At 44.4% G+C, this 27,881-nt stretch overlaps 1 protein-coding gene across 20 annotated transcripts in view; it reads right to left on the reverse strand.

Annotated features, from left to right (window-relative positions):
• The window catches only part of LOC129834604 (pleckstrin homology domain-containing family A member 7-like), a 160,830-nt gene that overhangs the window by 21,891 nt on the left and 111,058 nt on the right, over window positions 1-27,881 (reverse strand). For 5 of the 20 annotated variants that reach the window (XM_055899756.1, XM_055899748.1, XM_055899744.1 and 2 more), the window contains 12 exons: window positions 21,910-22,085; window positions 12,488-12,943; window positions 11,429-11,975; window positions 9,714-9,797; window positions 9,238-9,357; window positions 7,811-7,864; window positions 3,196-3,276; window positions 2,053-2,121; window positions 946-1,026; window positions 677-826; window positions 395-496; window positions 161-272 (listed from right to left, as the gene is read on the reverse strand). In XM_055899756.1, coding sequence (XP_055755731.1) covers window positions 161-272; window positions 395-496; window positions 677-826; window positions 946-1,026; window positions 2,053-2,121; window positions 3,196-3,276; window positions 7,811-7,864; window positions 9,238-9,357; window positions 9,714-9,797; window positions 11,429-11,975; window positions 12,488-12,943; window positions 21,910-22,085 — 2,032 coding nt within the window. Of the gene's footprint in view, window positions 1-160; window positions 273-394; window positions 497-676; window positions 827-945; window positions 1,027-2,052; window positions 2,122-3,195; window positions 3,277-7,786; window positions 7,865-9,237; window positions 9,358-9,713; window positions 9,798-11,428; window positions 11,976-12,487; window positions 12,944-21,909; window positions 22,086-24,911; window positions 27,765-27,881 lie in introns of those variants that run through there. The other 15 variants (XM_055899762.1, XM_055899749.1, XM_055899757.1 and 12 more) reach the window with 12 other exon arrangements.

The raw sequence follows: 27,881 nt of genomic DNA on the forward strand, positions 1-27,881 counted from the left end.
CGCCAAATACACATACAGACCATAATCAACTCATCCATTTTGTCCCCTGTAAATATATAAGCACATGACAAGTAACGTCCATTTCTCTCTCTACCTCGTCCTGAGCACCAGTGTGTGTTAGTAGAGGCAAGCGGAGGCAGAGCCACAGCACTCCTCTCACCTGGGTTGGTCACAGAGGAGATGGTGATTAGGTAGTTGGCTTTGCTGGAGCTGAGGCCTGCTATTACGTCTTCAACCCTCCACAACTCCCTCTTGATCTGGGACTTTTCCTTCTGCTCATAGACAAACACACACACAACCATGAACACAAACACTACAGACGTTGTTCCCATCCCTCTGGGAATCTGTAGGAGAGTACGTGTTTGCAGTGGTGTGGTTGTGGTGCGATCCTGACCTGAGAGAGACCACTGCGGTTCATCTGGCCCTCCAGAGCTGTCCTCAACCAGCCTACATCTCTCTCCAGGCTGCTGTACTCGTTCCACGCATTCTCCATCTCCTGCATGGAGCAAGAGAGACATAGAGAAAGAGAGAGTAATAGAGAGAGAGAGCGAGAGAGAGAGATAGTAAGAGAGTGAGAAAGACAGAGAGGGAGGTTGTGTGGTCAGTCAATGGGGCTGACTGTGGTCAGTCAAACCAGTGAGCTAGGCTGTGTTAGGTCAAACAGAGCAGGCCTTACCGTGGACACCTGAGAGATCTCAGCTCTGATGTGCACCACGTCCTCCTGCAGTAGTCTCTGCTGGTAGGATATCTTCTCCTGGTGGGCCGGCTGGTCCCGGTACTGCTCCATCTGCTGGTGGGACACGTCCAGCACGGACTCCAACTTGTCCTGTAGGACAGGACACCACAAGGGCGTGGGGTATTCACGACGAGACCATACGAGGAAGCTAATACACACGTATACATACCCAGGCACACACACACAAACAAACACAGAAAACCCAATACCTTGTCTTCCTTGAGCGTGCGTATCGTTGTTTCCAGCTCCTGAAGGATCTTGTCTTGTTCACACAGTCGACTTAACTTCACCTGCACAGGGAACAGCAGCAGGCAGCCCAGAGAACAGAGATTGATAAGGTCTAAGACTAGGTTTATGACTAGAACAGGGGCCCTCTGCCCAGCAGCTTCTGGTAAACACCATTCAAACCACAGTGCCCAGCAGAATGAATTGATAGTCTACTGTAGTCGGCTCTGTCTGGAAATATGTCAATAAGACCCATCTCTTTGAAATGCCCTGAGGACCTCTTTTCATCTTCTCTGTGTGAAAATAAAGAAATAAAGCTTTATACTGTCTGCTTGTGGGGAATGGTAATGCCCATTATAAGTAATCATAATCAAAAATCCATATTTTGAAATTCACTTTTCAAGAGAACAGTGCTTATTGAGACTGGCATATTTGTTTCCCCGCAGAAATGGGTTATATGTTTCTGAAAACAAAATAAGACTGCCTAGCTTACCATCTTTCTCACACACTGAGTGTTTATTCTTGAGTTCTACTTATCATTCTGTTCAATTAATAATTAAACTGTTTTTTATTTCACAGACGTATATTGTTGTTTTAATTGCATTAAATATTAATTGTTCAAACAAATTCACAAATTCTTATAAATTGTTAAACTGGAACAATGCTAATGATGAAAAGACATCCAGCTCATTTACCTCCATTCTGAGCAAACAAAGAATTAAAAAGGCCGGATGACAGAAATCAAACTGAAAAATATAAGAGCTTTACGTCTAAAATCCCATTAATTGTATTTTTCCTTTTAAATTGAGAGCTGGAAATAAAATCCCTTGGCGATAGTCTCAGGCTTTAACAGTGAAGCTGTCTGTCCCCACAGTGCTGCATCTTCGCTCTGCTCCGTTCCCTCCCTCCCTACACACCCTCTGTTTACCACAACGACAGAATACCAACTCCTCAAATCCTCACTTCACTGTCTCTGTAGTGGGTTGGAAGATGTGAAAAACGATAGACGTTGAAGAAAAGGAGAGAGATGGATAAACTGGGTGTTTATCAGACGAGGTTTGGTTAGAGGGGGTGGGGGACGGTATACTTACATCAACATCGCTCTCTGCTATCTTAACAGGTTTCGATGGTCTGTCTTTCAGAGTTTCACGCCCTGTAACCTGCAATGCCCCAAAGGCACAAATACAACCTTACTTCTCCCAGTAATAGTTGGAAAAAAAGTTCAACTACCCTAAATATTAAAACCAACATTCAATAGATAACACTGAACAACAACATTACAGCAATTATCAAGCAACAGCATGAGACCTTGCTAAAGACATTGGGATTGCAGAAACCACAATGTAGAACAGTTATGCAAAAATGATTCAACAAAAAAGACGTGGGTAGTAGTATGCACAAGCCAATGCAATATGACTGCTTTAAAAGCTGTGCAAATATATTTATGGTCAAAACCAGCATCTGTGCATTTAAGAGAGGCCACAACGGAGAACCACAAAGCTGCTCTTTCCTGGCAGTGTGTCAGTGAGTTTAGTTAACGACCGTGTCCTCTTTATGAACCAAGAGAAAGGGAGGAACTAGCAGGAAATATGGCACCTCCTTCAGATCCTCTCTGTTACAGTGATACATCAGACTTGGCCAAAGACATCTCAGAGACATCAGTGAACTGGCCCAGTGAGAATTGATATAAATATAAGATATAGTTCAGTGTCTTTCGCTAAGAGATTTCAATTGACTTAATGCCCAAACAGAGCTAATGATTTCTGCTGATCCATTTCAAAGAGCATAGAGATGTAGGTGTGTTTACAATTATAACCAAAGCACACGTTATGTATCTGACCTTATAGCTCTGATTCTGTTAAATGATAATCAGTATTGACGTGTCTCAAAGAGCACCCATGGGTCGTCTCTTTAGTGCTTACTAGACAAACAAAAGGAAAAGAAAGGCTGTGAAGCAAAGTGCAATCCAGGGTTCAACAGCATGCAATGGGACTCCCTCTCACAGAGAGCAGAGACAGAGTCCACATCAGTCAGTCAGCACACACTGACACAGCATCACCATGATGAACTACAGTACCCAGCAGGCCAAGCTATGCACTACAGTCACAGGTGGGTCTCTCTTCTAACATGGCCACTCATCACAGCAAACACGGGCAGGTAAGGAGTGCATTACACACATTCTATTAGGAGAAGCAGTGGAATGGTCTCACTCTTTGTATGCACACCATCCTTACATTCCAACTGGACCCAAAACCTGGAGGGGTGTTTTCTAACACATTGTGTACCATAACGATCAACGGGTCAATACTTTTGATCTGTTTTAAAATAGGAAATACAGAGGTGTTACATCGATAATAGAACTCCCCACTCCAAGAAACAGAAGGTTAGTTAAGGGTTGTGGTGTTGTACATACAAATCACTTCAGGAGGATCAGATGCTTTGTACTGTTGTTAATGGAAGAGAATTGCTGATAGCAGAATGTAGAATCATTACAACACACAAGGTCATTCTGCTGAAGCTGGCATTAGACTTACACTACCAGTAAAAAGTTTTAGAACACCTACACATTCAAGGTTTTTTCTTTATTTTTGCTATTTTCTACATTGTAGAATAATAGTGAAGACATACAACTAAACTAATAACACATATGGAATCATGTGGTAACCAAAAGTGTTAAATATAAAATATATTTTGATATGTTTGAGATTCTTCAAATAGCCAACCTTTGCCTAGATGACAGCTTTGCACACTCTTGGAATTCTCTCAACCAGCTTCACCTGGAATGCTTTTCCAACAGTCTTGAAGTTCCCACGTATGCTGAGCACTTGTTGGCTGCTTTTCCTTTACTCTGCTGTCTGACTCATCCCAAACGTCTCAATTTGGTTGAGGTTGGGTAATTGTGGAGGCCAGGTCATCTAATGCAGCACACCATCACTCTCCTTCTTAGTAAAATAGCCCTTACACAGCCTGGAGGTGTGTTGGGTCATTGTCCTGTTGAAAAAACAAATGATAGTTCCACTAAGCCCAAACCAGATGGGATGGTATATCGCTGCAGAATGCTGTGGTAACCATGCTGGTTAAATGTGCCTTGAATTCTAAATAAATACACCATAACGCCTCCTCCTCTATGCTTTACGGTGGGAAATATACATGCGGAAATCATCCGTTCACCCACACTGCGTCTCACAAAGACACAGCGGTTGGAACCAAAAATCTAGACTTTGGACTCCAGACCAAAGGACAAATTTCCACCGGTCTAATGTCCATTGCTCGTGTTTCTTGGCCCAAGCAAGTCTCTTATTCTTATTGGTGTCTTTTAGTAGTGGTTTATTTGCAGCAATTTGACCATGACCATTTCAATGAAACATGGTGAAGCCCCAAAATTGCCCTCGCTAGATATAAGGAAGTGGATGGCTGCAAACTTTCTACTTTTAAACTCGGACAAAACAGAGATGCTTGTTCTAGGTCCCAAGAAACAAAGAGATCTTCTGTTGAATCTGACAATTAATCTTGATGGTTGTACAGTCGTCTCAAATAAAACTGTGAAGGACCTCGGCGTTACTCTGGACCCTGATCTCTCTTTTGACGAACATATCAAGACTGTTTCAAGGACAGCTTTTTTCCATCTACGTAACATTGCAAAAGTCAGAAACTTTGTCCAAAAAATGATGCAGAAAAATTAATCCATGCGTTTGTTACTTCTAGGTTAGACTACTGCAATGCTCTACTTTCCGGCTACCCAGATAAAGCACTAAATAAACTTCAGTTAGTGCTAAATACGGCTGCTAGAATCCTGACTAGAACCAATTTTTTAAATCATATTACTCCAGTGCTAGCCTCCCTACACTGGCTTCCTGTTAAAGCAAGGGCTGGTTTCAAGGTTTTACTGTTAACCTACAAAGCATTACATGGGCTTGCTCCTACCTATCTTTCCGATTTGGTCCTGCCGTACATACCTACACGTACGCTATGGTCACAAGACGCAGGCATCCTAATTGTCCCTAGAATTTCCAAGCAAACAGCTGGAGGCAGGGCTTTCTCCTATAGAGCTCCATTTTTATGGAATGGTCTGCCTACCCATATGAGAGACGCAGACTCAGTCTCAACCTTTAAGTCTTTACTGAATACTCATCTCTTCAGTAGATCATATGATTGAGTGTAGTCTGGCCCAGGAGTGTGAAGGTGAATGGAAAGGCTCTGGAGCAATGAACCGCCCTTGCTGTCTCTGCCTGGCCGGTTCCCCTCTCTCCACTGGGATTCTCTGCCTCTAACCCTATTACAGGGGCTGAGTCACTGGCTTACTGGTGCTCTTCCATGCCGCCCCTAGAAGGGGTGCGTCACTTCAGTGGGTTGAGTCACTGACGTGATCTTCCTGTCTGGGTTGGCGCCCCCCCTTGGGTTGTGCTGTGGCGGAGATCTTTGTGGGCTATACTCGGCCTTGTTTCAGGATGGTAAGTTGGTGGTTGAAGATATCCCTCTAGTGGTGTGGGAGCTGTGCTTTGGCAAAGTGATGCACTTTGAGATATCAGCTGGTTATATCTTGCCTGTTTGGCCCTGTCCGGGGGTATCATCGGATGGGGCCACAGTGTCTCCTGACCCCTCCTGCCTCAGCATTTATGCTGCAGTAGTTTATGTGTCAGGGGGCTAGGGTCAGTCTGTTATATCTGGAGTACTTCTCCTGTCTTATCCGGTGTCCTGTGTGAATTTAAGTATGCTCTCTCTAATTCTCTTTTTCTCTCTTTCTTTCTTTCTCTCGGAGAACCTGAGCCCTAGGACCATGCCTCAGGACTACCTGGCATGATGACTCCTTGCTGTCCCCAGTCCACCTGGCCGTGCTGCTGCTCCAGTTTCAACTGTTCTGCCTGAGGCTATGGAACCCTGACCTGTTCACCAGACGTGCTACCTGTCCCAGACCTGCTGTTTTCAACTCTCTATAGACAGCAGGAGCGGTAGAGATACTCTTAATAATCGGCTATGAAAAGCCAACTGACATTTACTCCTGAGGTGCTGACTTGTTGCACCCTCGACAACTACTGTGATTATTATTATTTGACCATGCTGGTCATTTATGAACATTTGAACATCTTGGCCATGTTCTGTTATAATCTTCACCCGGCACAGCCAGAAGAGGACTGGCCCACCCCTCATAGCCTGGTTCCTCTCTAGGTTTCTTCCTAGGTTTTGACCTTTCTAGGGAGTTTTTCCTGGCCACCGTGCTTCTACACCTGCATTGCTTGCTGTTTGGGGTTTTAGGCTGGGTTTCTGTACAGCACTTTGAGATATCAGCTGATGTAAGAAGGGCTATATAAATACATTTGATTTGATCTGATTCACACAGTCTCCTCTGAACAGTTGATGTTGAGATGTGTCTGTTACTTGAACTCTGTGAAGCATTTGTTTGGGCTGGAATTTCTGAGGCTGGTAACTCTAATGAACTTATCCTCTGCAGCAGAGGTATCTCTGGGTCTTCCTTTCCTGTGGCGGTCCTCATGAGAGCCAATTTCATCATAGCGCTTGATGGTTTTTGCGACTGCACTTCAAGAAACTTTCAAAGTTCTTAATATTTTCCTTATTGACTAATCTTCATGTCTTGAAGTAATGATGGACTGTCGTTTCTCTTTGCTTATTTGAGCTGTTCTTGCCATAATATGGACTTGGTATTTTACTAAATAGGGCTATCTTCTGTTTGTCCCCCCCTACCTTGTCACAACACAACTGATTGGCTCCAATGCATAAATAAATTCCACAAATGGACTTTTAAGAAGCCACACCTGTTAATTGAAATTAATTCCAGGTGACTACCTCATGAAGCTGGTTGAGCGAATGCCAAGAGTGTGCAAGGCTGTCATCAAGGCAAATGATGGCTATTGGAAGAACCTCAAATATAAAATACCTTTTCATTTGTTTAACACTTTTTTGGTTACTACATGATTCCATATGTGTTATATCATAGTTTTGATGTCTTCACTATTATTCTACAATGTAGAAAATAGTCAAAATAAAAGAAAAACCATTGAATGAGTAGGTGTTCTAAAACTTATGACCGGTAGTGTATATGAAGCCACACAGCAGCAAGATATTTTCTGGGCTCGAGTGCATCAAATCCGTGATGTATCATGGGTAAATTGTGACTGACTGACTGATCTACAAATAATATTGTGTAGTTCTTTACTGTAGGATGCAAGGTGATTTGTAGATCAGTCAGTCTCGACTCGCCTTTAATGTCGGCTGCAATGTCGAACGCGCCCATTGTAGGTCACTTTCAGCAGCACTGCGTGTTGGGAAGTGAAATTTACATGATGCAAAACATAGTTTTTGACATGTAGTACTGTGCTGCTTGAAACTTCAGTTCCCATCAGTGGAGGTATGATATTTTGACCCCAAGTTTTCAAGGTGAACATGTGCTATTCCCAATGTACTTTTATCCAATTGAAAGAATAGCTAGCTTTGACACAATATAGAAAATGGTACAATTTATACTGTAGCCAATAATCATATCATTTTATGTATGAGATCATATTGCACTCAAGTTGTTTTCTTTGCTGAATTGATAGTAAAGACACAGATGAATGCAGCATAGCATTATTCTCAGTATACAGAGCATTAGTAACAAAAACAACAGTGGTTAAAACACACAGAAGACCGTTTAAATTCCAACATCAACCTAAACCACACAGCCCTGAGGAACGAGGTCGGGAAGAAGAGGAAAGAGCAGCAGAAGGAGGTGTGTGAATGAGGAAGAGACTGACACTCTAGACAGTGGAAGGAAGAGCAGGATGCAGGCTACAGAGGAGAGAGGAGGAAGAGAGATAAATCATCATTTACGTGATCTTTTCTCTTGGGGCCCACCTTCAGATCGAGATAATCCAGGTCCTTCTTCAGTTGCATGTAAGTATCATCTGCCTGACAGACAATGAGGAGTGGAGAGACAGATCACAAGACTGCAAAGGATGCTAGGAGACTATAGTATAGGAAGACTAGTCAGGTGCTGTTACAGCACAACTCTATATCTCTACTTCATTCTCATTGGAGAGATCATATCACCACAGTCAAATGAATATTAGTGAGGCAAAAATAGGACAGAAAAATCAGGCAGATTGATTCAGTTATATTATGAGAATTTACACCAAACTAGATTGTAGTGTAGGGCTGCTATCTAAATAGTTTAGGGATGCTTACACAAATAGCTTAAGCATTTCATAGGGCAGTACACTGCTTGTAATTCAGTTCGCCACCAAATCTCTGGCATGGGTAAATGATGTCCACATGAGGATGAAGAGAACATAAGCGTTGATGGAGAGAGACTGAGCATGGTTGTCATTGAGCACCTTTACAGCTTCACTGTGGTGTGCAGGTCTGAGAACAGAGCACTGTGTTTGGACTGGCTCTTCTAGGGCAGGGGTCGGCAACAGGCATCTTTTTTATTGTATTTATTTTTTGGTCAAAAAAGAGACTGTAAAATCACCAGCAATTCAGTTTAATTTAGGAAATCTGTTCCCAAGTATTCCCACAAATAAAAAAAGAGACATATGTGATCATGACTCTGTGTAATCAAGGTATTACTTCAAATAGAATACAATTTTCAGTGTACAAATTATTATAATTAAGTTCCAGCCCCCTTGACCATTCGCTCCAACAGAAATCGTCCCGCGGCTGAATGTAGTTGCCTACCCCTGCTCTAGGGAGACACACTCCTGAGCCAGCCTGTATACCCAGGGTCACTTTACACTAATAAGAGTGACCTCTCAGATACACACAGTTCAACACAACCAGGACTTAGAGGGGAAATGTGTAAGAAAAGTCACAAATACATTTCTCATTGTAGTTATCCAGGTTTGCAAAGACCTCAAACAACAGAAGATAAGGCTAGAGTATATGTATGTGAAGACAGGCACGGTGCATAGTCAACAAGCAACATGCTTGATATGAAGCTTGGGAGCAACATCATGTTTGTTTTTTAACAAATCAAATGAAACACGTCTCTATAAGGCTCAACGGAGTGCTACATTATGCCGACAGATGAGTGAGGCCACAAGCTGGTGTATCTATAGCTGCAGACAGTCCATGCTAACAGGGGAGCACCTAAGCCACTAGTACAACAGACGCGACCAACACACCACACAGTCCAATGAATGATGGAGCTGGGACCAAAACACTAGCAGAGACACAGACTGCGGGTGATGGGGATTTGGCTGGGGGCTGGGGATCCACGAATCATTGGAGTGGGGCTGCAGAGCAGGGCGGCTGCAGGGGTTGAGGATACGAGGGGGCCTGACCTGCAGGCTGGGGCCTAGGAGGCCGTTGTGATGTAGGTGGTGGAGGGCGTCGCCGTGGACACCAGCCATCTTGGCCTGGTGACTCCTGAGCTGAATGAGCAGCAGGGTCAGCTCCTCCGGCTGCAGTAGGGTCAGGCCCAGGCCAGGGAGAGGAAGAGAGGGAGGGACAGAGAGAGAGCACTTCAACACCTGGCCACCAGAGCAGCAGCAGTGAGGGCTCAGCTCTTCAGGCCCTAGAGAGCTGTGGGCCTAAGCATCCTACCACAATACCTGCTCCTCTCTCCCCGTCACCAACATAAGGCCCTTCAGAGCACAACAGCACTGAATCCACCAGCTGAAAATGGTGCTGCTTTCTGACTGAAATGTATAACATTGACGTTCCCTTCAGCATTCATCTTTAATAGTCCTAATATAAAGCAGAGAATAGTTTAAACTGGGTGTGTGATGAAGATAAATGAACAAGACAGAAGCTGTACCGTTTTCCCATGTAAGCTTGGTGCGCTGACTGTGTGTGTGATGTAGCCCATGGCTGGCATTGACCGTCTCTCCAGCTGACTAGTCTGTGGGAAAACAAAGACATCAACAAGTTATTAGGCTACATATCCCATTTCACAGATCAAACAGAATGGCAAATCATAAATGAACATTTACAAGGATGAATATGCCTGCAGTGTGGTTCAGATTGTTCCTGGCTTTCTGTCCCCGCTACTGGGCATTCTGATATGTAGCACCCCAAACTTAAAGGGAATGCCTGCAACTTAACAAACTCATTTGTGCACACAGCATATTTTTTCTTCTATCCATGTATTTATTTCCATCCTTCCTCCTTTTATTTTAAATAAAGTGTGCCCCCAGTTTAAGTTGCTACAGGGTTTGGAAGGTTTGACATTTTTGCTTAACACACAGAATTCCTTGGCTAGGCCCTTCACAGAACCTTAAAAGGACACAAACAACAAGAGATTTAATTAACTACACATAAATTATCCCCAACCTGCCTTCTTAAAATAACATTTGTTTGCTACCAGCGAGAGAAGCACTGTGAGCCATTCCCTCAGAGATTCCCAAGCCAATCTTTTTTTGCTGTATAATAGGTTTTTCATTTAAATGTAAGATCAGAAGAACGAGACCGTTGCTGATGGTTGAGATACAGTGGAGATGTTTACAGGGTGCTGAGAGGCCCTGGGCAAATTGAATTAGCCGCTAATAACACACACACACACACAAACACACAGACACACAGACACACACACTTGTGTGATATTCAATAGGAGGTACATGGAACACAGCCCTGAAATACACACTCAAGCCAAAAAGACATCACCAGTCTAAAAGATGCTGGATCCACCAAAACAAAGTTAATCTGTAGACTAAATGTAGTACCCATAAACCATTGCTTTCTTGGATGGTCTCACACACACACTGTGGCTCATTAAAAAAAGACTTTTCCTCTGAGTGTTTATGATTATTCTGTGAGCGAGCGGAGCGGCAGTGTTCTATTTGAGACACATAATTAGTGACTTGGCGTTATGGGTGAATGATGAGGAAACAGAGGCTGGGACATTCTGTTTACTTGGCGTGAGGACAGTGGGATTGCGATAAGGGCTGCATGGAGGCTGGTGTGGTGCAGCCTTGTAGAGACAGCCTCACATGTGGGGGGTGTGGGAGACGGCAGGGAGACAGCACAGGGTGCGGATGGCGTAGGACATCGCCTTGTCACAGGGGGTCACACACTCGCACACACACGGCCACACAGGCTGGTGGGTGTCTGAGCCCGGAGACTGGGCCGGGCCGTGCTGGGAGATGGGAGGAATGGGCGATGGGGAGGCTCCCACTCACACACACACCCTACCACCTGTGTAGAGGGCCTGGGTGTGGACTGTGTGAATCCTTCGGAGCTTGTGACCGGCATCAAAGTGAAGATGCCGGGAAATTACAGCAGGGCTACTTCTCATGCTCATCTTCCCATGGTTGGCCCTTTCTCTAACGGTTAATGTGTCAAAGTTATTATTCCTCTAAGAGAGAGATGAATTGGAAATTCACTACAAACAAAATGACCTCAGTAACTGTGAGAATTAAACCCTTTTATGAAAGATGAACGTTCCTTAGCTGTGAAACATTTAGTGTTGTGCCAGTCCCAGGCTGGTAAACCAGCCTCTTTAACCCTTTAAACCCCAGTGGGTCAGAGTCCTACCTTAGAGAGCTGAGAAAACACCCGTCTAGGAGAACTGGAGCCGGTGGGGGACTCCCCAGGTGGCACCTCATCCAGCGGCCTGACCGTCACCCTGTCTGAGGGGGTGTGTGGCCTGTGTGGGGACAGTGGTTTGAAGGTGGGGACAGATGGGGGGACTTCACAGGGGGAAGGGGGCACAGAGATGGAGCGAGGCAGCTCCACAATGACCCTGAAGGAGGCTGTGTCCAGGAAGTCTGGCCCGGTGTAGATGGGCGCCGTGGGGCTGCCGTGGCGGAACTGCTGGCGCTGCTGCCACTCATACAGCTGCCACACCATGCCCTCCTTGGTGGCCATGCGCTCATCGGTGGACATGCGGAAGTGGCTGAGCCGGTCGTGGGCGTATTTGTAGTCGCTGGGCAGGTTGCGGGGCGCCGAAGGGGAGCTCCCGCCAGACGGAAGTCTGGGGGTCTTTGGCAATGTCTGGTAGGCCTCTACTACCACGGCCTTAGGCTGCTGGGGAGGCGTCCGCCGAGGAAGGGGGAGGGCGTACTCAGTAGTAGGTGTGTTGCTAAGGTTAGAAAACAGGGATAAAGCCTTTTACAAACTGTGCAGTCTACTTATTTCACCAGGTACATAAATGAGCATCAATACTGAGTTGAAACTAAAGTGCATTTAAGTAAGTGACAGTGAAAAAGCAATTCAGAGCTGAGACATTCACAATCACCACCAGGGGGAGACATTTATAAAAAGTTTGTTATAATACAGTATGTCAACTGAATGGTTGACATTGGGGCATGGGCTTTGGCTATAGTTAGCACAGCAGGCTGCTGAGGGGAAAACGGCTCATAATAATGTCCGGAACGGAAAAAAGGGAATGGCATCAAACACATGGAAATCATGTGCTTGATGTATTTGATACCATTCCACTCCCACCATTACAGCGAACCTGTTCTCCACAATTAAGATGCCATCAACCTCCTGTGATGGTTAGGGTTATCATCACTGAAGCTAAGGATAAGATTATGCTCAGGATAAGAGTAAAGATTAGATTAGATGAGTAATGTAGGTCTTCTGACTGACCTCTTGGGATCTCCCTTCTGTACTTTGACCCAGTGCTCCACCTGAGCCAGAGCAGTCTTCCTCTGCACCTGCTTTTCTGTGGCTGTCCGTGGGACAAAGCCCCTCTTATACACGACGTTCCCATTCTGCTCAGGGGGCAGCGCGGCGAGGAATGTGTGCGCCTGGCCATTCCTGGGGTGTGAGGGGCCAGGGAGAGTGTCTGGGGAGAGCCTGTCCACCTCTACCTCTACCTCCGTGGCTGGATGGCTGAGCTTTCTAGGAGCCTCCAACACGTACCTCTCCTCGTCCCCCTGGCTCAGTCGGATCTCCCCCTCCGGAGGCTCCTCTCTCTCGGGCCGCTGGAGGCTCCCTGAACGCGACTGGGAGGGGCTCTTCCTGGTGTTGTTGTTGTTAACGTGGTTGGTCTGTGGTACTGCCTGCTGAACTGACATTTCTGGTCTCTCTGTGACTGCCTCTCTGTGAGGGGTGAGAGGTGATGGAGGTCAACAGGGATACCGGAACAGAGGCACTTTACAGTTACCTAAAGACAACGGCCAAACCTGGCCTTTCTATCACACCAACCTCTGGACATTAGAAACAACTGACATGATTAACCAGCTCAGTGTGACATGGTTAGTGACAAGCTAATACACTGAACAAAAATATAAACGCAACATGCAACAATTTCAAGGATTTTAGTCAATTTAAATGAATGAATGCATTTTCTATGGATTTCACCTGGGAAGGGGCGCGGCCATGGGTGGGCCTAGTGGCAGTTTATGGTAGAAAAATTAACATAACATTCTCTGGCAACAGCTCTGGTAGACATTCCTGCAGTCAGCATGCCAATTGCACATTCCCTCAAAACTTGAGACATGTCTCATTGTGTTGTGTGACAGAACTGCACATTTTAGTGGCCTTCTATTGTCCCCAGCACATTATGGTAAAGTACATGGACACCTCCATTAACCTGATTTGACTGACTCTCAATCCTATTTCCCACTTGAGTGATACTAGTGAAAGCATTCAAATGTCCTTTATTCAAATCAAATCAAATTTTATTTGTCACATACACATGGTTAGCAGATGTTAATGCGAGTGTAGCGAAATGCTTGTGCTTCTAGTTCTGACAATGCAGTAATAACCAACAAGTAATCTAACCTAACAATTTCACAACTACTACCTTATACACACAAGTGTAAAGGGATAAAGAATATGTACATAAAGATATATGAATGAGTGATGGTACAGAACGGCATAGGCAAGATGCAGTAGATGGTATAGTGCACAGTCTATACATATGAGATGAGTAATGTAAGGTATGTAAACATAAAGTGGCATAGTTTAAAGTGGCTAGTGATACATTTTTACATAATTTCCATCAATTCCCATTATTAAAGTGGCTGGAGTTGAGTCAGTATGTTGGCAGCGGCCACTAAATGTTAGTGGTGGCTGTTTAACAGTCTGATGGCCTTGAGATTGAAAAACAGCTTCTGTCTCTCGGTCCCTGCTTTGATGCACCTGTACTGACCTCGCCTTCTGGATGATAGCGGGGTGAACAGGCAGTGGCTCGGGTGGTTGTTGTCCTTGGTGATCTTTATGGCCTTCCTGTGACATCGGGTGGTGTAGGTGTCCTGGAGGGCAGGTAGTTTGCCCCCGGTGATGCGTTGTGCAGACCTCACTACCCTCTGGAGAGCCTTACGGTTGTGGGCGGAGCAGTTGCCGTACCAGGCGGTGATACAGCCCGACAGGATGCTCTCGATTGTGCATCTGTAGAAGTTTGTGAGTGCTTTTGGTGACAAGCCGAATTTCTTCAGCCTCCTGAGGTTGAAGAGGCGCTGCTGCGCCTTCTTCACCACGCTGTCTGTGTGGGTGGACCAATTCAGTTTGTCCGTGATGTGTACACCGAGGAACTTAAAACTTTCCTCCTTCTCCACTACTGTCCCGTCGATGTGGATAGGGGGGTGCTCCCTCTGCTGTTTCCTGAAGTCCACAATCATCTCCTTTGTTTTGTTGACGTTGAGTGTGAGGTTATTTTCCTGACACCACACTCCGAGGGCCCTCACCTCCTCCCTATAGGCCGTCTCGTCGTTGTTGGTAATCAAGCCTACCACTGTAGTGTCGTCCGCAAACTTGATGATTGAGTTGGAGGCATGCATGGCCACGCAGTCGTGGGTGAACAGGGAGTACAGGAGAGGGCTCAGAATGCACCCTTGTGGGGCCCCAGTGTTGAGGATCAGCGGGGTGGAGATGTTGTTACCTACCCTCACCACCTGGGGGCGGCCCGTCAGGAAGTCCAGGACCCAGTTGCACAGGGCGGGGTCGAGACCCAGGGTCTCGAGCTTGATGACGAATTTGGAGGGTACTATGGTGTTAAATGCTGAGCTGTAGTCGATGAACAGCATTCTCACATAGGTATTCCTCTTGTCCAGATGGGTTAGGGCAGTGTGCAGTGTGGTTGCGATTGCATCGTCTGTGGACCTATTGGGTCGGTAAGCAAATTGGAGTGGGTCTAGGGTGTCAGGTAGGGTGGAGGTGATATGGTCCTTGACTAGTCTCTCAAAGCACTTCATGATGACGGAAGTGAGTGCTACGGGGCGGTAGTCGTTATTCATTACTGAGTTCCTCCAAAGAGGGAAGGGAGACTATAAGGAGGGGTTTTCAATATGTTTTTAACACCCACATATTTTCATGGAGAGGGGAGTGTAACTAAGTGAGGCTCTTTGAATCGGAGGCAGGCTGGGTTCCCCTTGAGAGTCAAAATGACAGCGATTTTGTCTTTAAACAAATAGCTTGGGGTAGCCTCTTCATGCATGACTCTGTGTAATAGCTCTAGTGATCATTAATTTGTCCCACAGATGAATGTATGAGACTCTCTCCCTCTGCAGGGAGTCATTGATCTGAGATATAATTGATCTGATTCCCAGACCAACATTATACACATCTAACAAATCACACATTTTTTAGATTACAAATATTGACAGTGCAGGTCCTCAATGGACAGTTTTTAACTCGATTTCAAAGTTCAGAGCATATTCAGACATACAGTACCAGTCAAAAGTTTGGACACACCTACTCATTCAAGGCTTTTTCTTTGTTTTGACTATTTTCTACATTGTAGAATAATAGTGAAGACATCAAAACTATGAAATAACACATATGGAACCATGAAGTAACCAAAAAAGTGTTAAACAAATCACATTTTAAATTCTTCAAAGTAGCCACCCGTATTCTCTCAACCAGCTTCATAAGGTACCTGGAATGCATTTCAATTAACAGGTGTGCCTTCTTAAAAGTTAATTTGTGGAATTTCTTTCCTTCTTAATGTGTTTGAGCCAATCAGTTGTGTTGTGACAAGGTAGGGGTGTTATACAGAAGATAGCCCTATTGGTAAAAGACAAAGTCCATATTATGGAAAAAACTGCTGAAATAAGCAAAGATAAATGACAATCCATCATTACTTTAAGACATGAAGGTTAGACAATCCAGAAAATGTCAGAAATTCTGAAATTGCAGCCCCAATAAATGCTTCACAGAGTTCAAGTAACAGTCACATCTCAACATCAACTGTTCAGAGGAGACTGCGTGAATCAGGCCTTCATGGTCAAATTACTGCAAAGAAACCACTACTAAAGGACACCAATAAGAAGAATAGACTTGCTTGGGCCAAGAAACACGAGCGATGAACATTAGACCAGTGGAAATCTGTCCTTTGGTCTGATGAGTCCAAATTTTACATTTTTGGTTCCAACCGCCAGGTCTTTGTGAGACGCCGAGTAGATGAACGGATGATCTCCACATGTGTATTTCCCACCGTGAAGCATGGAGGAGGTGTGATGGTTTTTCGGGTGCTTTTCTGGTGACACTGTCTGTGATTTATTTAGAATTTAAAGCACACTTAGCCAGCATGGCTGCCACAGCATTCTGCAGCGATACCCCATCCCATCTGGTTTGAGCTTAGTGGGACTATCATTTGTTTTTCAACAGGACAATGACCCAAAACACACCTCCAGGCTGTGTAAGGGCTATTTGACCAAGAAGGAGAGTGATGGACTGCTGCATCAGATGACCGAACTCAACCCAATTGAGATGGTTTGGGATGAGTTGGACCGCAGAGTGAAGGAACGCAGCTCAGCATATGTGGGAACTCCTTCAAGACTGTTGGAAAAGCATTTCAGGTGAAGCTTGTGGAGAGCATGCCAAGAGTGTGTAAAGCTGTTGTAAAGCTGTCATCAAGTGGCAACTTAGAATAATCTGTTTAACACTTTTTTGGTTAACACATGATTCCTTATGGGTTATTTCATAGTTTTGATGTAAAGAACAACCCTTGAATGAGTAGGTGTGTACAAACTTTTGACTGGTACTGTAACCGAGTGTTAGCTAATGCTCTACTGAAATTCCAAGTTCTAGCTTGCTGTCTAATCTGTCTACATGATAATGCTGACATCCTGATAACATTATAATGTAGCACTAGCAGTAGATTCAGACAATGATTTTCAGGAGAAATAGCTTCCCTTGGAGCTGCTAATGAGCACCGAGCAGCGTTGGCCACTAGATGGTATTGTTTCACAAAACATCAGATCCAACCTTCCCTCTCAGCTGTAGAATGCCAGTCCAGATCAGTCACATCATGTATGTACACTTCATTTCTCCTACACCACAAGCTATGTCATTCATCTAACCAAACCATAACCTGGTTGGTCAAACCATTACTTTTTCTCCTTTTAATTTAAACAGCTATTCTTTATTCCCTATATACTGCACTACTTTTGACCAGGGCCCATGGGGATCTGATCAGTAGTGCACTATATAGGGAATAGGGTGCCATTTGGGACACAAGTGTGTTTGTGCCCTGTGATGGAGTAGAGGGAGGAACCTTGTCTGTGCCCTGTGACTGGCCCATGCTCAGCTGGCAGCAGGAGCAGGATGGAGCACTCATCCATACATCAGCCAGCTGCAGAACTCACATCCCATCCATCCCACAGCACAGGAGAGGAGACACTATCAGATCAGTGCTACGCCTGTCCTGCCATGGATGACTGCTCACTGAGTCCCAGTCAAGCTAAGCCAAGCCAGGCCAGGCACACTCCCACCTACAACCCCAACAGTTAGGCACTTTGCTAATGTTTCTACAGGCACATGATCAGACTGGGAAAAATGTGCTTTGTGCTGAGAAGGTGATAGGAAGAGAGAGGGAGGCTGAGGTCTACTGGGAGAGGTACTGGTGGATCCCTGTTTGGACTAAGAGGCATTGGGTTTACTGGGGACTATTGAGGATAACTACAGAGGACACTATTGGGGTTAACTACATAGGACTATTGAGGATAACTACAGAGGAGACTATTGGGGATAACTACAGAGGAGACTATTGGGGATAACTAGAGGAGACTATTGAGGATAACTAGAGGAGACTATTGAGGACAACTACAGAGGGGACTATTGGGGATAACTACAGAGGATACTATTGGGGATAACTAGAGGAGACTATTGGGGATAACTACAGAGGATACTATTGGGGATAACTAGAGGAGACTATTGGGGATAACTACAGAGGATACTATTGGGGATAACTAGAGGAGACTATTGAGGATAACTACAGAAGATACTATTGGGGATAACTACAGAGGATACTATTTGGGATAACTAGAGGAGACTATTGGGGATAACTACAGAGGATACTATTGGGGATAACTACAGAGGATACTATTGAGGATAACTAGAGGAGACTATTGGGGATAACTACAGAGGAGACTATTGGGGATAACTACAGAGGATACTATTGGGGATAACTAGAGGAGACTATTGAGGATAACTAGAGGAGACTATTGAGGACAACTACAGAGGGGACTATTGAGGACAACTACAGAGGGGACTATTGAGGATAACTACAGAGGAGACTATTGGGGATAACTAGAGGGATCTATTGGGGATAACTAGAGGGGAGAATTGGGGATAACTAGAGGGGTCTATTGAGGACTACTACATAGGGGACTATTGGGGATAACTACAGAGGAATATTGAGGATAACTACAGAAGAGACTATTGGGGATAACTACAGAGGAGACTATTGGGGATAACTACAGAGGAGACTATTGGGGATAACTACAGAGGAGACTATTGAGGATAACTACAGAGGAGACTATTGGGGAAAACTACAGAGGAGACTATTGGGGATAACTAGAGGGGACTATTGGGGATAACTATAGAGGAGACTTTTGGGGATAACTAAAGTTAGACAATTGAGGATAACTACAGAGGAGACTATTAGGGATAACTGGAGGAGACTATTGGGGATAACTACAGTGGAGACTATTGGGGATAACTAGAGGGGAGTATTGGGAATAACTACAGAGGAGACTACTGGGGATAACTACAGATGAGACTATTGGGGATAACTACAGATGGGACTATTGGGGATAACTACAGAGGAGACTATTGGGGTTAACTACAGAGGAGACTATTTGGGATAACTAGAGGGGACTATTGGGGATAACTAGAGGGGACTATTGGGGATAACTACAGAGGAGACTATTGGGGATAACTACAGAGGGGACTATTGGGGATAACTACAGAGGGGACTATTGGGGATAACTACAGAGGACTATTGGGGATAACTAGAGGGGACTATTGGGGATAACTAGAGGGGACTATTGGGGATAACTAGAGGGGACTTTTTGGGATAACTACAGAGGAGGCCATATGGGACACTACAGAGGGGACTATTGGGGACACTACAGATGAGACTATTGGGGACACTACAGAGGAGACTATTTGGGACACTACAGGGGAGACTATTGTGGCTAACTAATGGGGACTTTTGGGGTTAACTACAGATGAGACTATTGGGGATAACTACAAAGAGACTATTTGGGATAACTACAGGGGAGACTATTGTGGCTAACTAATGGGGACTATTGGGGAGAACTACAGAGGATAATATTTGGGACACTACAGAGGAGACTATTGGGGATAACTACAGAGGGGACTATTTGAGATAACTACAGAGATTATGTGGGACACTACAGGGAAACTATTGTGTATAATTAGCGGGGCCTAATGGTGGATAGCTACAGAGGACAATATTTGGGACACTACAGAGGAGACTATTGTGGATGACTACAGAGGATACTATTTGTGACACTACAGATGAGACTATTTGGGACACTACAGATGAGACTATTGGGGATAACTACAGAGGAGATTATAGGGGACACTACAGAGGAGACTATTGGGGATAACTACAAAGGAGAATATTGGGGATGACTACAGAGGAGACTATTGAGAATGACTACAGAGGAGACTATTGAGAATGACTACAGAGGAGACTATTGAGGATAACTACAGAGGAGACTATTGAGGATAACTACAGAGGAGACTATTGAGGATAACTACTGTCACGTTCTGACCTTTATTTCCTTTGTTTTGTCTTTATTTAGTATGGTCAGGGCGTGAGTTGGGGTGGGCAGTCTATGTTTGTATTTCTATGTTTTTCTATTTCTGTGTTTGGCCTGATATGGTTCTCAATCAGAGGCAAGTGTTAGTCATTGTCTCTGATTGGGAACCATATTTAGGTATCCTGTTTTGTGTTGGGTTTTGTGGGTGGTTGTTTTCTGTCTTTGTGTGTCTGCACCAGACAGTATTGTTTCGGTTTTTCACATTTGTTGTTTTTGTATTTTGAGTGTTTACCTTCATTAAACAAGATGAACAATTACCACGCTGCACCTTGGTCCTCTTCTTCTCATCCAGACGACAACCGTTACAACTACAGAGGAGACTATTGGGGATAACTACAAAGAGACTATTTGGGACACTACATGGGAGACTATTGTGGATAACTAGTGGGGACTAATGGGGTTAACTACAGAGTAGAATGTTTGGGACACTACAGAGGTGACTATTGGGGATAACTACAGAGGAGACTATTTGGGACACTACAGAGGCCACTATTGGGGATAACTACAGAGGAGAATATTTGGGTCACTACAGAGGATACTATTGGGGATAACTACAAAGAGACTATTTGGGACACTACAGGGGAGACTATTGTGGATAACTAGTGGGGACTATTGGGATTAACTACAGAGGAGAATATTTGGGACACTACAAAGGAGACTATTGGGGATAACTACAGAGGAGACTATTGGGGATAACTACAGAGGAGACTATTGGGGATAACTACAGCTGAGACTATTTGGGACACTACAGGGGAAACTATTGTGGATAACTAGAAGGGACTATTGGGGATAACTACAGCTGAGACTATTTGGGACACTACAGAGGTGACTATTGGGGATAACTACAAAGAGACTATTTGGGACACTACAGGGGAGACTATTGTGGATAACTAGTGGGGACTATTGGAATTAACTACAGAGGAGAATATTTGGGACACTACAGAGGAGACTATTGGGGATGACTACAAAGAGACTATTTGGGACACTACAGGGGAGACTATTGTGGATAACTAGTGGGGACTATTGGAATTAACTACAGAGGATAATATTTGGGACACTACAGGGGAAACTATTGTGGATAACTAGAAGGGACTATTGGGGATAACTACAGCTGAGACTATTTGGGACACTACAGAGGTGACTATTGGGGACACTACAGGGGAAACTATTGTGGATAACTAGAAGGGACTATTGGGGATAACTACAGCTGAGACTATTTGGGACACTACAGAGGTGACTATTGGGGATAACTACAAAGAGACTATTTGGGTCACTACAGAGAAGACTATTTGGGTCACTACAGAGGGGATTATTGGGGATAACTACAGCTGAGACTATTTGGGACACTACAGAGGTGACTATTGGGGATAACTACAAAGAGACTATTGGGGACACTACAGAGGATACTATTGGGGATAACTACAGAGGAGACTATTTGGGTCACTACAGAGGATACTATTGGGGATAACTAGTGGAGACTATTGGGATTAACTACAGAGGAGAATATTTGGGACACTACAGAGGAGACTATTGGGGATAACTAGAAGGGACTATTGAGGATAACTACAAAGGAGACTATTGGGGATAACTACAGAGGAGCCTATTGGGGATAACTAGAGGAGACTATTGGGGATAACTACAGAGGAGCCTATTGGGGATAACTACAGAGGAGCCTATTGGGGATAACTAAAGAGGGGACTATTGGATATTAACTACAGAGGAAATTCTTTGGGACATTACAGTGGAGACTATTATGGATAACTACAGAGGAGCCTATTGGGGATAACTACAGAGGAGCCTATTGGGGATAACTACAGAGGAGACTATTATGGATAACTACAGAGGAGCCTATTGGGGAGAACTACAGAGGAGCCTATTGGGGATAACTACAGAGGAGCCTATTGGGATAACTACAGATGAGACTATTGGGGACACTACAGAGGGGACTATTGGGGACAACAAGGAATGGCCTGGAAGGGAGGGACTAACCTCTTGATGCCTTGACTCTGCATGAGAGCAGCCTGGTTCATGGCTCGGATCCAACCATTCATGTCCTCCTGCGTGTCGGCACTGAAGAAGTACGTCCTCATCCCACCGTGCTCTGCCTGCGAGCCAATCACAGAGTTCTTATTGTAAATGTAGGAGCGCATTCCTGTGTGGCTCGCCTGTGGATAGAGAAGAGAAGAGACACATCAGAACCAAAAAAAGGATGGGAAAGATGGGATGGAGGGGTTGAGGGGTCAAAGGGTACGTTCTGCAAATGAAGAATCAGAGAGAGCAAGTTAGCATATTAGCTCACAATGGGACTCAAAGCCATCACCAGAACTTACAAAAATAATAACAAAAGCAAGAGGCACCATTGTCTCTACACTAAAGATGCTGATGCAACACGCATTAAGAAGCATTGGTTTTAAAGTTAGACAAGTAGTCAGTTTCATCTCTATATTTGAAGTGTTTTACAAGTCCCAATGTACAGCAAATTCCTCATTAATACCCTTGGGCACACTAATTTCACACAAACTTACAGTAACTCAACATAGGGAACCCAGTTTGCCTAGCTATAGCATTGTTACAAAGCACAACCTCTCACCCATATGCACACGAGAGACATACATAGTACAAAAACACACAGTGAGACAAGCACAACACAAAGAGAAACCTCATAATTAGCCTTACCCTGGTCACTGGCTGCTACAGGCTAGAGTAGATCTGTCTCTACAGTATAGTGTAATGGGCTTGCCCTCCTGTCTGGCCCCTACTGTAAATCTGCCCACCCCAACGCCCCACCACAAGGCTAATCTCCCCCATCCGGACCTGATATGGGGCCAACGCTGCCACCGACAACCTACTGTCCAATTACAACACAGATCAGCCTTTTCCCAACACAGTTCCACCCCAAACTACTACACTGCCCAGTCCTCCAGCACAACGAAAACCTTTATACAGCTTTCTGCTCCCCAAACCCCTCTACTGCCTTTCCCATTACAATACAACCTGTATCACCCAGTACTGGCCTGCCTGCTAGTCCATGCATAGTCCCAGACCATCATTTTGCCTGTACCTATTACACAACTCTTCAAAGTAGTGCACCATATAGGAATTAGGATGCCATTTGGAATTCACCCTATGTCTACCAGGAATCCATCCTACATTTACAAACAGCAATCCATTCTAAATCACTGAAAACTTCTCTTTAGCATACAACAAGTGCATCCACCATCATGTTGTGTTTCTGTTTAGTATTGTACTGTAACTTGTGATCATCTGTAGTGATCTTACTTGGCAGTGGGGTTAACAAAGCCTATTTTGATTGCAGAGTCCTGTATTATCCAGCAGCATAGTGCCAGCTTGATCCCAACTGAATCCCCCAGAGAAAAGTGCTGAATGGACAGGCCAGACCCAGACCCATGACATAGGGTCCACATCCATACTCACCAGCTCTCCAGTCTACCACACACATCAACAATGTGGGGATGTTTCGTGTCGGAACAGTTACTTCCTTTCCACAGTTCCTCTTTCACAAAAAGAGTGTGATTTTAAGGTGAGTATAAATGGAGGAACCTCTGCTAATACCCAGCTCTCTCCCCTGTTTAGCATGGAAGACTTGAAGGCTCTATTTTAAGGCTCGCTTGACATAACATTAGGGGGGTCTGGTCTTAAGCTTTCATTGGGTAATGAACCTGGGTGATTTATCTACAGGCTGATCTTGACTTTAAGAACTAGAGAGCTTTTGGGGCGGGGTATCAACAGGTAGACAGACATCACACTAACTTCCAGGACCTATTCCACTAACATAAACCATGCCAATGAGTCGAATAAAAACACACTAACTTCCAGGACCTATTCCACTAATATAAACCATGCCAATGAGTCGAATAAAAACACACTAACTTCCAGGACCTATTCCACTAATATAAACCATGCCAATGAGTCGAATAAAAACACACTAACTTCCAGGACCTATTCCACTAATATAAACCATGCCAATGAGTCGAATAAAAACCAATCAAAAAAAATGTACATCCGAAATGTTTATTCATTTTTATTTAACCAGGAAAAGCCCATTGAGACCCAGAGAGACCTGACCAAGAAGGCAGCAACAATCAATACATTACAGAATTAAAATATACAACAATATAATACAATTCAACAACATGATCCAGCCTTAAAAAAAGCATTTACACTCCTCTGTAACAGAGTCTCCCATCAAAATGTTAAATTCATTCAGTGGCACTAACATATCTAGATGAGGTATAAATTGTAGACTATTCCATGCCTCTGGTACACAAAACGAGAAGGCAGTCTTGCCTAATACTGTAAATGTACTATACATTACAAAACAAATACATTACAAAACAAAACATATTAATCAATGAGCCAGTTCCATGGCACTAAATGACATGGCCTGGTTGTCCAATACAACAGAAACATTGAAATACAGCCTGGTATAGCTAGATAGACTGAATGTTTGTTGAATGCGATGGTGATGAGGCCAACAGAAAGGCAGTGAAACTGGAGAGGAGTGTGGAAACGGGATGGATGGGAGGAGGATGAGAGGAGGATGGCCCAGCCCAGTGTGAGACCCAGCTATCCCACGGTTCACATGGTGATGACAGTGTCCTGATGACTGATATGATATGGAGGAGGCGGGGCCCAAATACCAGTGCTACAGGGTCTAAACCCTCACAACAACCGATGTGTATCAGGCTTTGACTGATGGGTGGTTCCATATGAACTTTATGTCGTCCAACAGATTTGACACACAGTTACATCAAGAACCAAGGTTGGCTTCACAGGCAAACGTTCAGTGAAATTAGCCAACCTGATTATTTGGAGAAGCACTGGCATTGTCCATCCATCCGTGATTGATGCAGAAAAATCATAATCTAAATGTGCATTCTTTTTGGTTTGGTAAATGAAAAGTAGACTATGAGCACGGATGAAGAAGCTAGGTGACGGTCCTCTGAGAGGGATGAAGGAAAATAAAATACCTATTCATGCAAGAGAGGCCCACCAGCGTGTTTCAGGATGGCTGTCCGGGGGGAGCGGCGCTCGCTCCACCAGTGCACAGTCACAACAGGAGGCCATTCAACCAATAGGAACACACGAGAGATAAACACAGTGAGAAGAGCAAACAGAACAGAAGGGTAAAGGTCATTGACTTGCTCCAGAAAACAGAAGTGTCTCTGCTGTTCTCGGCTGGCTAGTCATCAACTCAAAGAGAGTGAATTATACTGAATAAAAATATAAACACAACATGCAACAATTCCAAAGATTTTACTGAGTAACAGTTCATACAAGGAAATCAGTCAATTGAAATAAATGCATTAGGTCCTAATCTATGGATATCACATGACTGGGAATACAGATATGTATCTGTTGGTCACAGATACCTTTAAAAAAAGGTTGGGGCGTGGTTAAGAAAACCAGTCAGTATCTGGTGGGACCACCATTTGGCTCATGCTGCGAGACACATCTCCTTCACATAGAGTTGATCAGGCTGGTGATTGTGGCCTGTGGACTGTTGTCCCACTCCTCTTCAATGGCTGTGCGAAGTTGGAGCACACTTTCATACACATTGATCCAGAGCATCCCAAACGTGCTCAATGGGTGAAATATTTGGTGAGTATGCAGGACATGGAATAACTCTGATATTTTCAGCTTCCAGTAATTGTGTACAGATCCTTGCGACATGGGGCTGTGCATTATCAAGCTGAAACATGAGGTGATGGCGGCGGATGAATGTCATGACAAAGGGCCTCAGGAACTCGTCACGATACCTCTGTGCAATCACAATGCCATCAATAAAATGCAATTGTGTTGATTATCCATAGATTATGCCTGCCTGCCTGCCCATACCATAACCCCACCGCCACCATGGGGCACTCTGTTCACAACGTTGGCATCAGCAAACCGCTCGCCCACATGACGCCATACACGTGGTCTGCGATTGTGAAGCCGGTTGGACGTACTGCCAAATTCTCTAAAACGAAATTGGAGGCGGCTTATTGTAGAGAAATAAACATGAAATTCTCTGACATTCCTGCAGTCAGCATGCAAATTGCACGTTCCCTCATAATTTTAAACTTCACATTATAGAGTGGCATTTTATTGTCCCCAGCACAAGGTGCACCTGTGTAACGATCAAGCTGTTTAATCAGTTTATTGATATGCCACAGCTTTCAGGTGGATGGATTATCTTCGCAAAGGAGGAATGCTCACTAACAGGGATGTAAACAAATTTGTGCAAAACATTTTAGAGAAATACACTTTTTGTGCATATGGACATTTTATTTCAGCTCATGAAACGTGGGCCCAACAATTTACATGTTGCATTTATATTTTTGTTCAGTGTAGATTAACATTGATGCAGTTGCTAGAACCAGCAGAAGCAGCAAGCGGACTAAAATACAGACCCACACTAGCAAACACAACACTACAGCAATACACCACACTCTGGAGAGGGAAAATGGCTGAAGAGAACATAGTTGGCCATAGGCTGCTAGAACCGGGGGTAAGGCTAGGATAGGATGGGAAACTCTGGTCTTTAGTGCCTCATGCGTTTTTGATAGGTTATTAACTGGTAGTTGTCTGCATTAACTCTGATGACTTCCAAACTGCATTCTCACAAAACATTGAGATACCACAAATCTCTCAAATCACAACAACAAACAGCTTACACAAGACAGTCGACAAACAACAAGAACAGCAGACAAGAATTAACCTTCATCCAGTTGAAGTGTTCTGTTGAGACAGTTAACAGTTAACTGAACAGCTTGGGTCCTGTCTAATGAAAGATCCTGGTCTGGAATATGTGATTACCCAGAGCGAGAGGGAAAGCTGAGAGGAACAGAGACCTCTTAAATACATGCATTGGATAATTAGCAGAACAGTATTGAGAGCAGGAACCTCTCACCTAACCGTGAAATACATTCCCTCCCCGGGCAGAGAGAGAGGCGGACGGAGAGAGAGGCACGAAGAGAGAGGCGGACGGACAGAGCGGCAGGGAGAGAGAGGCGGACGGAGAGAGGGGCAGGAAGAGAGAGGCAGGAAGAGAGAGAGAGAGAGAAGTGGACGGAGAGAGAGGCAGGAAGAGAGAGGCAGGAAGAGAGAGAGAGAGAGAAGTGGACGGAGAGAGAGGCAGAAAGAGAGAGGCATGGAGAGAGAGAGAGAAGACGCTAGAAAATAGCTTCAATTGTATGTAATGTGAGCTGCAGGAGTAATACCCAGGCTTGCACCACAAACACACACACATACAGTACATACAGTACATACAGTACATACAGTACATACACCCAGGAGGAACAAAAAGCCAAGCACAACGGATACATTATGAAAGGACTGCAATTGAACGCTATCAAACTAACACATCAAACATTCACCCTGAATTGTTCTTCATAAAGGGTCCTCTGCTCTCACTGAGAAAGATATGGAGATGGATATTTTACACACCCTGACCCAGCAGAGAAACCCATTCTTACTGTCTACTCTATCTGTCACTGAAATGTGAAAATAGTCTATTACCCCCCACTACCCTCAGGGAGGATCCTTTTCCCTGCTGCCAACTGAGGCAAGAAACAATACAACAACGAGTGTTGTTACAAGTACACAATAATGTGATTACTGTGGATAGTCAGATTAATGTAATAGTTTGATTAAAATGTTTACATGCAATGCAAGAAGAAGGATTTCCCTAATAATCCTGTTTACATGGACACATGAGTTGGGACATATACAGTTTGTAAACTACTTCTAAGACTCCTACAATCAGTTGTTGTATACTCACTTCACTCGAGCTAAAGAGGGAGGCTCGCTCGGCTGGTGCTGGTTCTGGCCCGCGCAGATCAAATACACTGCTGGAACGCCAATTAAGTGTTTACACGTCCTAATAATTCAAAAGATTGCTCAGAAAACCAGGTGTTTGCTTACTTCGATTATGACCTTACGCCGATTAAGATAAG

This window comes from Salvelinus fontinalis, chromosome 35, assembly GCF_029448725.1.
Source record: "Salvelinus fontinalis isolate EN_2023a chromosome 35, ASM2944872v1, whole genome shotgun sequence".
In the NCBI taxonomy this organism is placed as follows: domain Eukaryota; kingdom Metazoa; phylum Chordata; class Actinopteri; order Salmoniformes; family Salmonidae; genus Salvelinus; species Salvelinus fontinalis.